This window comes from Lolium rigidum, unplaced genomic scaffold (assembly GCF_022539505.1).
Source record: "Lolium rigidum isolate FL_2022 unplaced genomic scaffold, APGP_CSIRO_Lrig_0.1 contig_26598_1, whole genome shotgun sequence".
Classification (NCBI taxonomy): Eukaryota; Viridiplantae; Streptophyta; class Magnoliopsida; order Poales; family Poaceae; genus Lolium; species Lolium rigidum.
This window is the reverse complement of record NW_025900065.1, coordinates 13,341-30,493: the sequence shown is the minus strand read 5'-3', so window position 1 is coordinate 30,493 and position 17,153 is coordinate 13,341. Positions and strand designations below refer to the sequence as shown.

The following is a 17,153-nucleotide window of genomic DNA, read 5'->3' as shown; positions in this document are numbered from 1 at the left end:
TCATCATTGTGGTCTGGCATTAAGGTCTGGAGGTTGAGTCTACTAGAGACATCGAACCAAACTTGCTGTGAGAACGAGCACTCATAAGTTGTGCGATGGATTCTGAATCCTGATCGCAAAGCTCGCAGATGTTGTCGGACAGGAAGGGGCGCAAGTGCCGTTGGTTGGTCCAACATTGATCCAGAGAGGCGAGCCCAGCAATCCCAGATTGAATGGTGATGAGGCGAAGTCACCATATCTTCAAAGAGAGCTCTGTAAGCAGATTTGGATGTGTATTCTCCAGTAGCAGAGAAGTGCCAGATGATCTCATCTTCAGCGTGTGGATTAACCAGCATGTGACTGTTATGCTCACATCTCTGTTTTTTCTCTTCTTTTACCCGAGGTTACACGGACAAGCACGGGAGAGATGCTCATAGGCCATAACATTAGTACTGGTAGACTACATAATAAGTTTGCAGTACATGTTTTCTCTCCCTACAGACAACATACATAACATCTAGGTTACAGACATCTAGTACTTCGAGATACACATGATCACACACGCTTACATAGAGATAGATACACAGGATCATACATACGCTACATCAACTAACATACCACGTTACTTGCAGCTAGGCAGCCAAGTCTTTTAATACAAACTAGATCTCAATGCTAAGATACTAAAGTCTAACGCTCTTCTCGACATGGTTAGCTGCGATCCCCCCAAGGCAGATCACATCTCCTGCTGGGTGCGATAAGCCGCCTTTAGGAAGTTGTCGAAGGGGCTGGCGGGTGGAAGCTTCACCATCGAGCATGGCTCTGATGACGTGCGGTTGATCTCAAAATCAGACAATTTTACCTGCACAAGTGTAGTTAGTGACGCCAAGGTATACAGCAAGCCTGTACAAAATTTGGGTTTTCAAGAAATCTTCCTACCTTGGGAGTAATGAAATGCTGGGAAGCAGGAAGGCTTGGCACAGGATTGTCTGGGGTCGAGCTGTGGCCATTCACAAGCCAGCTTGATAACTTCTGCCTACTGCCTGATCCAAGGGCCTCGCATTGACTAGTCATTGTGCCGTACGGGAGGGGAGAGGTAGAAACAGATGCACCTGCAACCTGGCCAGCTACATGTAGCGCCTGACCACAGAAAAAGTGTCCACTAGTGAGACCAATACAAAAACTGAAGTAAAAGAATAACAACTTTTGCTGTAATAGTTGCGCAGGGGCAGCTAATTTCATGGCAGGTACTCACCGATTCAAGCAACTGACCAACACCCAAGACACAGGGAGCAGATTGCGGTAGAGTAATCTTGGATATGGAGCTAGCAGTGTTTGTAACTGGTGACTCGTGGAATCCACCATCTACCGAAGAGGTTCTTGAACACTCCTATAATGCAGAAGGAAGGCGCGGGAGAAGATGTAAAAACATATTTCAATGATGGTAAGGTACAGCTACAACAAAACATTGCACTACTGTAAAATTTTGCAAGTTTCGCCACCTAACTGCGTTATCAGTTAGAGTGATTTAGTTGCAAGTGACCTACCTCATCAAAAGAAAGGGATTCATCAGAGAATGCCTGTGCATGAAAGTTGGCCCAGTCAAGGCCAGAATTCGACCCAAACAAGGGCACTTCTTCAGGAGTAAACATCTCTGTTAGCTCCTTCACCAGTACATTCTTATCCTTCTGGTAACACAGTTAAGAACAATAGAAAATAGCACATTAGCTTCACTTTTAAGAGCATCAGCATCTGATCTCACTAGGACCGCAAAATGCAGTGGCAACAGAAAACATATGAAAAAATCAAACTATTCTCACAAGACTCACCTCAGTTAAATTAGAAAGTGCGCCAGCAATTACATCAAGCACCTGCTGGTCATTTATCCCCACTTTCTTCCTGCAATCAGAAAGTATAGATCTAGCAACGCCTTGATCGCTTTCAGAACCATAGTTGCCAAAATCCGACTGCAACCTTACATAGAGTTGCAAGTCTTCACCAATTCTTAGATAAGAATCAATCTGCAAAAATATTTCATAACATAGTTATCACGCATTCATGAAATGCAAAGTAATTTTACATTTGCTAAATAGTAGAATAAGCAAAAGTTTGAATAAAGATAATCAGCCAATGGGCACGGAAGAAAGCTACCATCAAAGTGAAGCACACTAAAGAACATTAGCATGAACACATGTGTTGCCTCACAAAAAAACCCTATTACAAGGATACAATATTTTTCTGGAAAAAACTGAAGTAAATTTCACATGAAGAAACATAATAGGAGTATCTTATTAGCATCTGTACTAGAAATTAGTACTTGCAATGGATATAACACCTTAGAAGTATACAATTTTTTTACAAAAAACTGAAGTAAAGATTCACATAAAGAAGCATAATAGGAGTATCTTCTTACTTTGTTAGCTTCTGTATTAGAACTTTGTACTTACATTGGATGCTGTAAAACACCTTAGCAACTCTGACAATTCGGTAACATGACAGGCTTTTCCAGCAAAAGCAAGCATACTGGTCGCTAAGAAAAAAATAGACCGCCGGCAAGAAGGGGACAGGTCCCCTGGGAAAATTGCACAGACAAACTAGTTACTTTCATGATGTATATGGAGAAAAGAGACAATCGTAAGCTCCACTATGCAGATCCTACCATTTGGGGTTAAGGCAATACTTCGGAGGGACAGAGGCAACTGGAAGAACTGAATGCTATTACTGTTTCTTGAATTCTGCAGCACCAAAATAATTATTAAAATATGAATAAAACTACATTAAAAAGATATGGATAAGATTACTTAGGCAACATAATCTGAACTTCCATCCTGTGCAAGGATATACTTTTTTCAGTATAAAAAGGAGATGAGAGAGACCACTGACATGCTTAAGAAAATGCTACCCAAAATGTAGGAAAACAAATGAAGACCATTTGATGAACTCTTCATTGATATAATTGATATTTCAAAGCTGCAGTTAAAAAAGGAACCCATACCTTAAGGCGGGAAGAAATAACCGTGAGGCTGTACGAGTGACCAATCGCCTCATAATTAAAAGGACTGTTATCAGTCTGAGTGGCTTGTATCCAGAACGCAGACAGCAATTGATTTGTTTGATCTTCAGTCAACAGGACGATCTTGGTTTCCTGGAAGATACATAAAAATGGTAATCGTGATTAAATAGATGCATATCCCTCTAGGTGGTCTCACCTGACCCAAAAATAAACATTGCCAAAAAAAACATGGCACCATTGCAGGTGAATCGGCACAAAAATACTCTCGGGACAGGGGCAAGGGGTACCTCTGCAGAATTAGTTAGTGTTGCCCATCGATCGACGAAAGAGAAGACCAACTTTGAAAAATACGCTGGACTTTTCCGTGCCCAAACATGTTTATTATCCTCTTCATGCATGTTTCTTTCCTTTCCATCATCATGCATCGTATTTCCAGGCTTATCTGAACATAAACATTCTTTCTCTCTCCTTAACTTCTCAAGTAAAGCAGTAGCTGAAGCAAATACTGATGTAGCTCGAGACTGCCACTTTTTTGTTTCATATAGGTACTCTGAGTCACCCCTCTGATGGCTTGGATCTTGGGCAATAACAGCGGAAAATATGTGATGCGCCCCGACACGAGTGTCTGCATCTGGATGTACCATGGACTTCAGTATCTGCTGGAGGAGTGCTTCTGGAAACACCTGCTACGAAAAGTTGGAATAAAAGATAAGTAGATAATGGCAGAAGTGGCCCACTGACCGCTACTGAGGGAGTCGCATTTTTGCAAGGATGGAGTGTGAGCAATATAGTTAATTATTTTTATGAGTAGAAGAGATACACAGTTTCTAAACTTGGTTGCAGCCTTTTTTGTTCAGTAAAATTATTCATTGAGTGGATGGAATAAATTCAGAACTGACCATAGGAGAGTTTGAAGATACTGATGTTAAAGAGATTATGTGGCAAAGTATCAGCAAACTGCCAATAATCGCTCTTGCAACAGCAGGCATAGAAGGCAAATTCTCCAACGTAATTGCCATCATGTCATAGAGTGGCCTCACATCATGAACCTATAAGAAGTTCAGAAAATTAACATAAGTGGGGAACTGTATGCATACTGGTATAAGCCTTTGGCATCTAAGGTCGCGCAGTTGCAAATTTCTAAGAATATGCACCAAAACATCCATGGCAGTTGAGAAATGTTAACATGTAACTGGAATAGTGTAGGACATACTCCTCTAACAACTTCAAGAAGACAGCCCTCCAGGAATTTTTGAAGAGACTCATTCAGGTTCAGCTCCTCAACACTGGCTGACTCCAAGGCCTCTAGTGTTTTCCTCAAGTGCCTGCACAAGTCACCTGCTACTGCAAGTTCAGGAACAACACCTTGTGATCGCAGCTGTTGTGCCAAAGATGTTGCTGTCTGAATAATATCAGATTTGGTCTGAGGATCATGCAAAATATTCTTGTGGTCCAGGTGCCGGATGACAGCAGTCAAAATCAATTGTTCGTTGCCTATGAGAAACAAATGTATTAGCACTTTAGCAGACAAGGAAGCACTCAAAACTAATGCAAAGAGGAAAACAAAGTCCACTGTGGACTGCAACATGTAGTTGATGATTAAATTACTAGCAAACTTGTAATAAGAATTATGATGCAGCTGACGTCTGCATTAAGTTCACTAAATGGATTTGGTAGTATGGAAGAGCAAGGAAATTATTAACACTGTCTCTATTACTACGAAGAATAGGATCTTACCATGCCATGTAAATACAAGAGTAAGCAGAAAGCTGAAATATTAGCATGAGGCCTGTGCATTTTTACTAATTTAATTGTGCGAGCAAAATCTACCTGAACTCTTCCCTGGACAAGACATATCAGACAAGACAAGTAAAGCCAGTCCATGCCGAGGAGCCCATTGTTTCTTCATATCAAAGTAAGAAAGCATTGGATCTAGGATGCGCCGCATAGTTGTACTCTCTTTGGCCAGTTCTGCAAGCTTCTCAACGCAAATATGCGACCATACGACTGGGCATTCACGCTCCTCCCTGCAAAGCCATTAAAACAAATTGTGATTTGCTGGGTGCGTCTCAGCCTAAATACCAAAAGAAGAAGCATCAAGCGTGTCACAAAATATAGGTCGCACGGCTATTCACAACACCATTACTTTTGTTACCTAGGTCCCGTTCACCTTTTGACTGGTGGATCAAACAATGAATAAACGAACTTTACCTTTCATATTACTCTACTATACGTCTAAAGGAAAATTTCTTCAATATGTTCTTTCATTCTTCAATATGTTGTTCTTTCATATTACGTCTAAACGAACTTTACCTTTTTATGTTGTTTTGTTGTTCTTTCATTCTCTTTTCTTGCATCTCTGATGCACCATGCATTTTTAGTTAATAGTAAGATCACATTAGATGCACAAAGTTATCAAATAATAGTTGACATACATCTACACCTTTAAGTGTGGTATCTGACCTCCACTTCTAGCATGATGTACCCTTCAAAGTAGGAAAGAAAATTGAATGCACTATTGCTTGACAACATCTAAAACAAAAATGAACTGAGACGCTGCAGTGCAGTAAAACTTGTGTGACGTATACAGCCATGCATTTTCTGCTCAAAATTTAGGAAACAATGGTATTGCAAACACAGAAAAATAACACTTCACCTGGTCAGAGCTGAAGAATCCCTTGCTGACCGCGGTCTAACAGTAGCACTTGAACCACGGATATTCACATCATTAACTCCACCTAAGCCAACTCTACCCTCACGCCTGACTATCTCATCAACCCAATTATGTTGTGATGCTTGTCTGTCATCGTCACCAGCAGCTTCCTCCATCCTGTAATTTTCCAAGACTGATTGCACCATCTGTCACATCCAAGAAAGTTAAATCCTCAACATCCGCCATTTCATTGAACTTGAGAAATACGGAAGTTATTTAAGAAGCAATCAAGTGAAAGTAGTACACATAACGTAAACTCTAGAAAGAAATACAAAACCATAACAGAGCCATTTGGATTCTTATGTATCACAATTAATAATCAACAGAACAATGCCATACAAAGAACTAGTAATAGTTACCTCATCAAACTCAGCAAATATGTATGAATGTTCCTTCATAAACCAGATCTGCACGAGTAGTAGAATAGTTAACTGAAGTGAACTTCCAAATAAAAGTACCAGGAAATCGCAGAAGGTAACAGAAATAACGAACAGGAACTGCAAAGCAAAATTTACCATTGCTGATAAACACTGCAGGCTTGCTGCCCGCAGAAGCTTATGCTCCGCTCCCTGTTGCCGTGAAAGTGCACACACTTTGCAGACCAAGCCTTCAATGTTCCGTGCATATGTGTGGTCTACCTATTAATGTGCCAATGTAACCAAAACCTCAAGCTACACAGCTCACAAAAAAGATGCAATGTTTTGTAATTAATACTGAGCATGTCTGGTTCATCATAATGCCCACCTGGCTGTAAATGAACTTGGCTAAAGTTTGACATCCAAGAATATGAATGTTCTCTTGCTTGCTTTCCAGAAGGTCAGTTAGGACGTTCACCAGGCTGACAGCGAAATATGCCCTATACCATCACATGCAGAGCATACAAATTTAGCCACAGAGCTTCATGACTTACATTTCGACGAGTAGGTAACATGAGTGGCAGGCAAGAATTTTCAGAAACTCACATCTGCTCCTTACAAATGAAGAGTAACTTGCTGTAGGCTTCAGTGATAATTTTGACGTAGTTCACATGAGCAGCGCGCAGCTCCTTGCGGCTCCTCTGTTCCAGAAACTTGGCAATCTGACAAGCATGAAGTGAAGGGGAAACGTACTTGATTATTATCGATTAGGCAAAACAACCATAAGGAATAATCAGAAAGTAATTAATGCAAGCATCACATGCCTTTGGAATACGCAGGGGGTTCTTGGCAGCATATTCACACAGCTTCATGATTTTCCTCTCATTTGGAGAGCCCTCCTGCAGAAGTAATTACGCAGCATGAGCAGATATGCAAACAGCAGCGGAAGCTACATTCTGCAAAAGAAATAGCGGACAGTGGCGGAAGACGGCCATGTGATACGGCCACGTTCTGTGGAGCGTGTAGAGTAGTTATATACTAGATCGACGACAGCACACCACTATTCAACGGTCGCAGCAGCAACTGATAAGTAAGGCCGACTATAGCGCGCGGCAGGGCAGCACTTACGGGGGTCTTGGGGAAAATCTCGGCGAGCAGCTTCTTGTAGCGCTTGACGGGGCGGCGCGAGCTGGGGCGCAGCGCCGGGCAGCACACGCACATGCTCTCGCACGACGGGAACAGCTTGGCCCCCATGAACCCCATCTTCGCGGAGGCTGGAGCGGCCGCCTCGGGAGCGGATCTACACGGTGCGCCGGGCGCGCATTGTGAAGGTTAGTGCGATTTGACATTAAGCGACAAAATCGCTGGATGAGGAACAACTCTTGGTACCTCAGAACGTTGCGGACGGACGCGCGCGACGAGGAGGGCCGGAAATGGCGGCGGCGGCGGCGCGCGTGGAGAGGCGGAGCTGCACGCGGTGGTGCAGTGTGGGAAGGAGCGGTGGAGCCGGCTTGCTAGGTCAGGAGAGGCGGGGCATGGCGGAGGCAGGCGGAGGGGAAATTTGGTAGGGGTGGAGTGGGGAGTGGGGAAAGAGGAGGGCACCACGTGACGGCGGCCTCGGTGGCAGGGCCAATTGGAGCCGGCAGCCTTTTCTCGGATTGACGACGGCTTTCCACGCCCAGCAACACGCCAGCCTGCCCAAAAGTACGGAACAGTGACGCACAAGACAAGGACTGGGTTTAGTTGCATCTGGGGGGCGATTTACACAAAAATAACCCAAAAGTGGAAGAAAAGCACAGACTGACCCTCCGGCGAAACTATTTCACCAATCTAACCCTTTTGTGTGGCGCCCCTCCCACGGGCGCCACACATGCCCATGTGGCTCCCCTCCTGCCGGCGCCACCGACCCAGCCGACGTGGCGCCATCGACGCCGAGCCGGTGCGCCCATCCGACGTGGCGACATGTGTGGCGCCCTCCCAACGGCGCCACACATGCACTTGTAATCCCCAAAACATACCGTGAGACAATTCCTCGGGACTTAGCCGTTTTGCGAGGCTCGATGTGTGGCGCCGATGACACGGGCGCCACACTAGCCTCGTGTGGCGCCGATGCCACGGGCGCCACACATAGAGCCTCGCGAAACGGCTAAGTCCCGCAGGATTTGTCCCACGGTATGTTTTGGACCCAATGGTTCATATAAGTTGGCATGTGTGGCGCCGATGCCACGGGCGCCACACTAGCACTTGTGGCGCCAGCGGAAGGGCGCCACACATGGACTTGTGTTGAAAACATGAAAAATCCTACCAAACTCCAACGATTCACGAGTACAATATTGGACACAACAAGTAGAAATTTCATGACATACACATATAACACTTCATAGGTCACATTGTAGCACGTAGATTCAAACAACAAGTAGCATTACGGACCATGGTTCGAAATGACATAGGGTTCACAAATCGATACTTATGAAGATATAGTTCACAACAACACGGAGCACATCCTAGTGTCGTCCTCGACGTGTCGTCCTCACGGGCTGCTTCCGGACGGCCATCCTCTTCGTCCGCTGCCTTGGCCGCTCCTCGCTGCTCGCTCCTCGCCGCTCGCTGCTCCTCGTCGTCGCTCCTCCTCCTCCTCCTCCTCCTCCTCCTCCTCCTCTCGAAGAGAACGGCTCGTCGTTCCTCATCCTCGACATAGCCGATCTCCGCGGCGGCCCGTCATCCTCCTCGGTGACAACCTTCTTTCCTCGGTTGACATAATCTTCCGGAGTGTACCGGTTTGGAGCCTTGCCCCTTGGCTTCAACCGGTAAGCCGACCGTTGCTTGGAGGTACGCTTCGGAAGTACCCCTTGACTCGGAATTAGGTCGTCCTCGGGAGGAATCTGCACAAACATGAACACATGAGATTACAAAAGTTGAAATTAGTAAGAACATGTTTCACAAGCAACAAAATAGTCCATACATGTTCTTCGGAAGAGGAGGATGTAGGGATTTCGCCTTCGCGGCAACCTAGCAAGTTCGCTAACCGCCGCATCTTTCGTGCGGTGTTCCGCGTCATGGAACTCACGGTTACAAAGCCACCGGAACATAATTGCGTACATTCAAAGTTGGTGATCATACCTTAACGAAATTCCGCAACGGTCCGACGAGCTTTTCATCCGTGTGGCTCTGCTCCCACACAACCTCGCACTCCTCAGCCTGTTTTCCGGATCTCCTCCCGCCGTGACAAACATAGCATACACAATTTAAGCGAGCACATGGCAATCTAGATGATGTACTAGTTAGTGAGAGAATCCATTACCACGAAGTTCAGCTCGGAAGCAATAGAAGTCGATCTCCCTCTCGCGAGCAAAAGTGTCGTGCTCGGCTTTGCCCAACCTCATCGAACCGGATGGGGTCGTCCAAGATCTCTTCACGATACGCGCGCTTCACTAACTCGATACGCGTGTTCCGATGGAACCACTCGAGGTAGTTGTTGAAAGCGGTGAAGTCGTGAGGCACAATCCGCTCGGGGCCAGCATTCCGTGCCGCTTCCAAGCGGTGTTGGAACGCCGTGATGTGGCCGCTATGATGGATCGGCCAATTTGTGATCTTCCTCTGCCGCTGCCTATCAAGCCTGCAAGAATCAACAAGTTAGTTTGTACCTCTTCTATCAAGAATCTTCCATCGCATGATTCCGAAGTTTACCCGTGAAGCGCCTTGTCCGTGTCTTGCCACATTGGTGGGCACTCCCGATACAGCCCAAACTGTCTCATCACTCTTTGCGGCTGGTGGTGTTCAACAAGCCACATGCATATGAGTGGGCAGCGCATACGCCGAACTGCGCCTCCTCCGTGCACTTGGGGTTTAGGTCGGTCATCGCCGCGCCAATACGGTAGTAGCTACCATATGGCTCCCATTCCACCTGCAAGCATACAATTATTTAGTAGATGCCGGTAGAATCAATCAAAACTAGGATTGCAACTCCGCAGTGATCGGTTACCCGCTCGGCGGTAAGAGTGTCCAACTCCGCGGTGTACTCGCCCGTACATGATCATTGGATCGCTCGTCATCTCCGAGACATTGTCCCAAAGGTATGCCCAAGTGGGCTCCCGATCGGAAAGTGAGGGAAATGAGGCCATGGCGTCTCGTTGAGTACCCCGGGACGCCCAACCGATAGGCGGTCCCGGCTCCATACGGAAAGTAGGAGCATGCATCCACCAATACCGCCGCTACCCGTCTTGCTCCCAGTCCTGCGACAAGCTTCGTCCAACTGCGTACATAAGATATTTGGTTACTACTTTGTGTAGCGAACTACTATAGGAAAATAGTACATAGAACAAATCATCACCTGCCGGTAGAGGTAGGCAAGTGCCGCTGTTCCCCAACTCCACCGGGCGTCCAACACCGTAAGCGCCTTCAGCCAACACCAATGGGCCAGCTTACCCCCACCGTCGGGAAAGAGAGTCCCGGAAATCATGTACCATAAGTACACGCGGGCGTACGTCCTCCGAGTGTCCTCGTCGGCCTCTATGGGGCATTCCGCAAAGTTAGTTCCGATCCAAGTGAAAGACGCGCCGGCGGGAACTCTCTCCTTTCGATTTTCCGGCGGCGGAGGAGCCCCGCCAATAAGGTCCTCCATCCGTCCGCGCCACCCATCGAAGCTGTGTTCATACACGGTGGCTCGCCCCGAATAGGTAGTCCAAGGATCATGGAAACATCCCGGAGAGTAGGGGCCATCTCGCCGGCCCTCAAGTGGAAGGTGTGAGTCTCCGGCCTCCACCGGTCGACAAGGGCGGTGAGTGCCGAGGGGTTCATGTGTGGCCCCCACGGCTTACAAGGGATATGAACGGCATAAGACCGGTAGGCCGGATGAACTCCGTGTACCTCTCGTCATAAGGTATATCCGGTGTGCCATGGTAACGAATCTTCAAAGGGTGAAGATCCGTTCCCCTCTCCGTCATATGAACAGCCCGGTGCTCCCTGTCGTACTCTTCATCCGAAGCCACACCATCCTACATGTATGAGCAACACATACAACATATTATGAGCCATTCATACCAAATATGAGCAACACATACATGAGAATATATCCAAATAAGCCATCACACATACATTCCTAACAAATATGAGTTATTCCATCAAGAATACATGAGAATATATCTAACTTTCGAATCACATATACATCACACATACATGAGAGTTCATATCCAAATACATCACACATATGAATTTCGTAAGACATACCATTCCTAGGCACATAATAGACATATGTAAGACAATAGAATGCATTTGCTAAGCTCCAATTTTGCCTTTCACCACATACATACATAAGGATTTCAACACATACATGTAAAATTTCATTCAACACATCTAGGGTTCCTACATATCTAGGGTTCCTACATATCTAGGGTTCCTACACATACACATTCAACACATACATAGCCATTTCAAATCTAGTTTCCATGTCTAGGGTTCATGTGCAAATCTAGCAAGATCTATGAAATTAGTGGATGAATGTGAGGGATTCGAAGGGGAATACCTTGAGGAATGGAGGAGGAAGGACTTGGCCGGCCGGATCTGACGATTGCTTGGTCGATTTGGTGGGGGGCGAAGGGGACTCGGGCGGCGGCGGCGGTTTCTCGGGAGGAACGAGAGAGAAGAGAAGAAACCGGCCGGGTCGGGCTGGGCGCGGGCGCGGGCGCCACACTTAAGTGGATGTGTGGCGCCCGTGGCATCGGCGCCACACATGCTAGTGTGGCGCCCGTGGCGTCGGCGCCACACATCGAGCCTCGCAAAACGGCTAAGTCCCGGACGTTCGGAGCCCCTGGATGTTTTCGACCGAAAACATGATATAAGTTGGCATGTGTGGCGCCGTTGGGAGGGGCGCCACACATGCTGCCACGTCGGACGGGCGCACCAGCTCGGCGGCGAGGGGGCCACGTCGGCTGGGTGTGTGGCGCCGGCAGGAGGGGAGCCACATGGGCATGTGTGGCGCCCGTGGGAGGGGCGCCACACAAAAGGGTTAGATTGGTGAAATAGTTTCGCCGGAGGGTCAGTCTGTGCTTTTCTTCCACTTTTGGGTTATTTTTGTGTAAATCGCCCATCTGATAAAACCGTTGCTGGATATAGCAACTCAATCATCGGATTCTTAATTAGCAACACATCATTTAATATGGAATGAGTTCATTAACCAGGAGTGGTGGTAGAGTAGTACTCCTCAAAAGCATCATGCAGGAGTATATAATGTTTACATGAAGAAACCAGTTCGACAGAAAAAGCATCAATATGTCCTTTTTTTCTGGAGCATTGTTTCCATACACCTTCCCAGGGAACTTCTCAAAAGTTAATTTGGTACTTTTCCATAACCCACACATACTAATTGGATTTTCAACGGGTAACCATTCACCTTTGTAGCCCATTCAGAACCCTAAACTGCATTCTCTCGATCCTACCCATGTTTCGCGCACTTGTTATCAAATGAAACTTATTATTATTATTTTTTTTTTTTTTTGAACACAAGGAACTTATTATTAATTGGTTATGCATTATTCCTTGTCACGTGAATATCCTTCCCTTTGGCTTTGAAGCATGAAATGGCGTGAACTTTATGCTAAAACATCATTAATCATGTTAATTGTATTATATGTGCATTATCATCCTACGATGCCACCAGCCGTAGTTTCAAATGTACAATGGTGTGTGAAGGTAAAGTCCGGTATCCGATGAACTTCATGTCGATGTTTTGTTTCGCGGATATCGCCCAAGCATGTGCAGCGCATTGATGGAAACCATAAAAAGAATTGCAGCTGGTTGTATTAGAATCGTCGGCAATCTGGGTATTGATCTAGCGCCTGGAAACATCACATGTTCTGGATTTGAATTTGTAAGGATTTAGGTCAAAAGTAGACTACCAAATATATCATGTTTAATCGGTTTCTCACAACATGAAAAGGTATCATTGTACCTTCTTTAAGGCTAAGTTTTAATCCACATGAATAATGGTGAAGTTTTATAAATGGGGGCCCACATGAGTATACATTGCTTCCTTTTATGCTCTATATATACTTGTCAAAATCCATTTCAAAATGTCATTCAACACATGAAGTCACAAGTTTCTATTTCAATAGCTCAAATGTAAGACTATGTGTGTTATAGTGTTTAAATATGACACACAAGCGAACCAAGAATTTTTAGATCACGTGTTACACACTATTATGAATGACAACAATGTTCTTGGAGTTTGAATATTTTTGGTCATTTTACACAAATGAGTACATATAATAATTATTATTTTAAGTAGTCCTCAGTCAAATAAAGATAGGTTATGGTTAATAACAAGCTGGCACGGAAAAATAGTACCGGGGATACAAACACATGTTACAAGTCTAACTAAAAGTTAAATAATTGCATAAATGTTGACTGTTGCTTATGTACAACCACTTGAAATTTTACCACTATTGTAACATTTTTCCTTTGTTCTTGTTGTCTATTGGCCGAATGCTACAAAACTTTGTTTCGATTGGTTTCAAGAACAAGAAACTCGCTACCAACCAGGTTACCACCTAGTCCAAATTTGGTTTGCTTAGTAATAGCAAATGAACCCATAGTTGAAATTAACAGTGCTTGGAGAGGATCTTTAATACTAGAAATATGGTAAGCTTATTAGCGTGGAGTATGTGCATGGGTTATACATCCCAATGCATCCACACACTAGATTTGTCTAAATTTAAATGTATTTAAACAGTATAAGTGTTTAGATACATCTGATTTAAACATGTTTAATACAACTTTTCTAGGACGAAAAGGGAGTATAAAACATGTCGATGCATCTTATGACATACTCTCACTATCTTGTAAAACTTGTTAGCGATTTTGTCAAAGATTAGATGTATCTAGATGCAATTAATCTCTAGATACATTCAAATTTTAACAAATGTCAAACAACTTACATGAAACGGAGGGAGTATTATATTTGGGGGAGACCACTAGTAGAAAGTCGCTAACTAGCCACCCGTCATCTCACATAGATTGGTTCAACTATAATACCAAGTAGTATAATAATGCTAACATGCGTGCCTGACTATGATGGTCAATGATTTTGTTTTCAGAACATTGGATTCGCTTATAAAGTATGATTATTTGTCGGGGTGTTCGATGTCGAGGACTTGACACATGTTGTACCATGTATTAATAGTTTTTTCTTTGTTTGACTAAGTGGTACTCTCTTTTTTGGAAGCGAAAATGCTTCACACACGATAATTTCTGTCCGATGTGTGTACGATACTCCTTCCACCAGTGCTAGTTAATTCCCCAGTGGCTAAGTCCAGCCCAAACTTAAACCGGCAATACTGCCAAGCGGTTCCTGAATCTCGATCGAAAGCAGTTTAGCTTATTCTTGCCAGATTGCCGATTGATCAGTCCCCCATGGAGGAAGAGAAAAATGCTACAGAGCGCTACAATGAGAATCTTAGCCATCTCTAACGGGACGACGCAAACGGTCGCTCAAGTCCTTTTGCATCCGCCGGGTCGAAAATGCGTCCGAAACACGCTCCAGCGGGGCGACACATAGTGACCGGGTTGTCCGCAGCGACGCAAACATAGCTAGCGGCCGAGCTACCTCCGGGTGCCCGTCCCGCCCGTGCCTACGCGCGAGCCATATAGGAGCGCCGATATTCGGCGCAGGCGGCGGTACCTGCCGCCGGACCTCCGCGTCGATCCCGCCTACGCCATCGACTCCGACAGTTGGCGCACCTATCACGAGTCTGAGAAGGATCCGAGAAGGAAGGCGGGTTCCTGGGCGACATAGACTTCCCCTTTGACCGTCCACCGGCGCCTCGTCGTCGAACACGGCAGGCACATGCGCGACGACGGGGACGACGAAGAGGACTACAGCGAGGCGCTGGCGTACCACAACGAGGAGGCCAAGGGCGACAGCGACAACTATGTCGCGTGCATTTTTCAAGAATGGCAGTTGGCCATGGCGAAGGGTCGGAAGTTCGAGTACCCAGACAACATGATGCACGACGTGATCGCGAGGCTCGGCGTCCTTGTCTCAGAGGTGGACCGACCGGTGCAGCCACCGCTGCCCCGGTACGCCACCGGCATCATGCCGCCGGGCCTCACGGAGGAAGAAACCCTACGACTGGCGCTCCAGGACTCGGCCACGCCACCGGTTCAACCGCCTCCACCTCCGCCGTACAACCCATGGGGGCCTCCACCTCCATCACCGGCGTGGGCTACTCGACCTCCACCACCGGCTCGGGCTCGTCCACCTCCACCACCGGCGGTGGCACCGGCATATGTTCCGCCGCTTCCCAATTGGCCGTGGGTGGTACCGGAGCTCGTCGTGATCGACAGCGACGACGAGAACCAGTAGGCGCAGACGTTCTTACGGTTTTTATTTTTCTTTCTTTTACTATGTAAATTATGTTTTCATGTTATAAAAAAGTAAAATCGAAAAAAATATATCGTGTCGCTGGAGCCACCCTGATGCAAACGGACACGCGGACGCGCGGTCAATTTCGAGTTTTTTCACGCTCTGGATGAGCTAGAGGTCAGAGGAGGAAGAGCTTATTTGAGATTTTTCTTTATCTGCATGGGAGAATAGATTTAGTTTTTTTTTCCCATCCCCAGTAGTAGTGCGCCCAAAGCCAAATCGCTAATCGCCCAGCTTGTGGTAAGTTCGATCGTACGTGAATTGGACGAAATTTATCGTACGTATAGCAGGACTCTTTTGGAAGATAGAGAAGTACTCCACCTGCAGCATTGCACATACCTAGGCTGAGCTTTTGGATTTTGTATTGATCCGGTCATGGAAGCCTACCTTTCTTTAGGGGGAGCGGGGGCTGGATGGCTGGATTTGAGATGCTTCAACAAGCAACGCAAGCAGCGTTCAGTATCTAGAACGCTAAGTGCACCGCCAAGATTAAGAACTTCGTTTGGCGATTAGCCGATAGCCTACCGCATCACTGGAACATCAAAAGGATGGGTGGAGCTTCACCCTGTATGCCCCCTGTATGCTAGGCTAAATGAGGATGGTGGTCACTGTTTCCTCAAATGCAAATTTGTGTGTCAAGTCTGTAGGAACTGCAACTCGAAGATGCCGGAAAAGAACTTCTGAACTGCACCAGTTCAAAGGAGATGGTGGGTACAATTCTTGCAAAGCCCGAAGAGATTCTTCTAAGAGGTCGTTTGGTATCCATCATTTGGACATGGAATCCTGGAATTCATTTTGGAATTCCATAGGTGGGCTGTTTGGTTGCCACAGAATTGTGCTGTCATTTCATTTAGGAATTCTAGCAAAATGACTCCATGGGTAAACATGATTCCAAGCTGAAACCTGTCATTTGCAATTCTCTATGGAAGCCTCTACAGATTCAATATTGAATTCTGCTGTCATTTACAATTTCTGTGGCAACCAAACAAGTGTATATTTCTGAAATTACAATGTAAATGAAATGAATACATGTATTCATTTTAAAATGCTACAAACGAAATGAAAGCCTGGCTTCCAAACGACCTCTAAGCTGTATGATCCTGCATGAAGTGCATTATGACCAGGTCGGCTGCAACTATTGCAAGCCGGGTAAAAATACCAGTTCCAGGAAATTCAGAACCTTCGCTCGGGAAAAGTAAGGCAGACTAGGCAAAGTAAGCATAGTGTACAGGTGTGGCAGCCACCGATGGAATATGTACTGAAAATCAATACTGATTGCGGTATGCAGCAGGATGGATACCGAGGAGGTTGGGGTTTTGTTGTCCGTGATGAGGAGGGAATGGTGATTGGATTAGGAGCTGGTTATACGAGTATCCACAAGATCCTCTTCAAACGGAAGCACTTGATTGTCTAGTTGTCTTAATGCACTTCATGCAGCTCAATGTGGGGTATGCCCAATATTCAGGTTGAAATGGATTCCCAAATGCCAGTGCAAGCTCCCAACGCCGGCGATCATTGCCTGGCACGAAGTGGCATCCTTTTTAAGGGAGTGAATAGCATAAAACCACCACTTTGATGGTGAAATTTACCGAACACCACCACTTTATGTTTGGGGGACAAAAAACCACCAGATTTTGCGAGGTTTTTTGCGGAATACGCTAAACGCGAATTGAACGC

General features: G+C 45.8%; 1 protein-coding gene across 2 annotated transcripts; it reads right to left on the bottom strand.

The window, feature by feature from the left end:
- Positions 1 to 405: 405 nt before the first annotated feature.
- On the bottom strand, positions 406 to 7,330 carry LOC124680720 (protein SEMI-ROLLED LEAF 2). 2 transcript variants are annotated; one of them, XM_047215773.1, is made up of 19 exons: positions 7,187 to 7,330; positions 6,883 to 6,957; positions 6,665 to 6,780; positions 6,447 to 6,558; positions 6,218 to 6,340; positions 6,062 to 6,109; positions 5,646 to 5,848; positions 4,820 to 5,016; positions 4,203 to 4,483; positions 3,889 to 4,038; positions 3,277 to 3,675; positions 2,972 to 3,121; positions 2,636 to 2,711; positions 2,424 to 2,548; positions 1,806 to 1,997; positions 1,524 to 1,664; positions 1,232 to 1,366; positions 916 to 1,116; positions 406 to 838 (listed from the first exon to the last, which is right to left on the bottom strand). In XM_047215773.1, the coding sequence occupies exons 1-19, from the start codon at positions 7,319 to 7,321 to the stop codon at positions 713 to 715; spliced, it is 2,985 nt and encodes a 994-aa protein (XP_047071729.1). In that variant the 5' UTR covers positions 7,322 to 7,330; the 3' UTR covers positions 406 to 712. The 2 variants fall into 2 exon arrangements, with proteins under 2 accessions (XP_047071729.1, XP_047071731.1); XM_047215775.1 differs by having other exon boundaries at positions 3,277 to 3,672.
- Positions 7,331 to 17,153: the final 9,823 nt, after the last annotated feature.

Excerpts from the sequence above, each read along its gene's own strand:
- LOC124680720 (XM_047215773.1), bottom strand. The coding sequence starts at position 7,321 with ATGGGGTTCATGGGGGCCAAGCTGTTCCCGTCGTGCGAGAGCATGTGC. Across the intron at positions 6,341-6,446 it reads CCAAGTTCATTTACAGCCAG|GTAGACCACACATATGCACG; the intron begins GTGGGCATTATG and ends GCACATTAATAG. Across the intron at positions 6,110-6,217 it reads TGCAGTGTTTATCAGCAATG|ATCTGGTTTATGAAGGAACA; the intron begins GTAAATTTTGCT and ends CTACTCGTGCAG.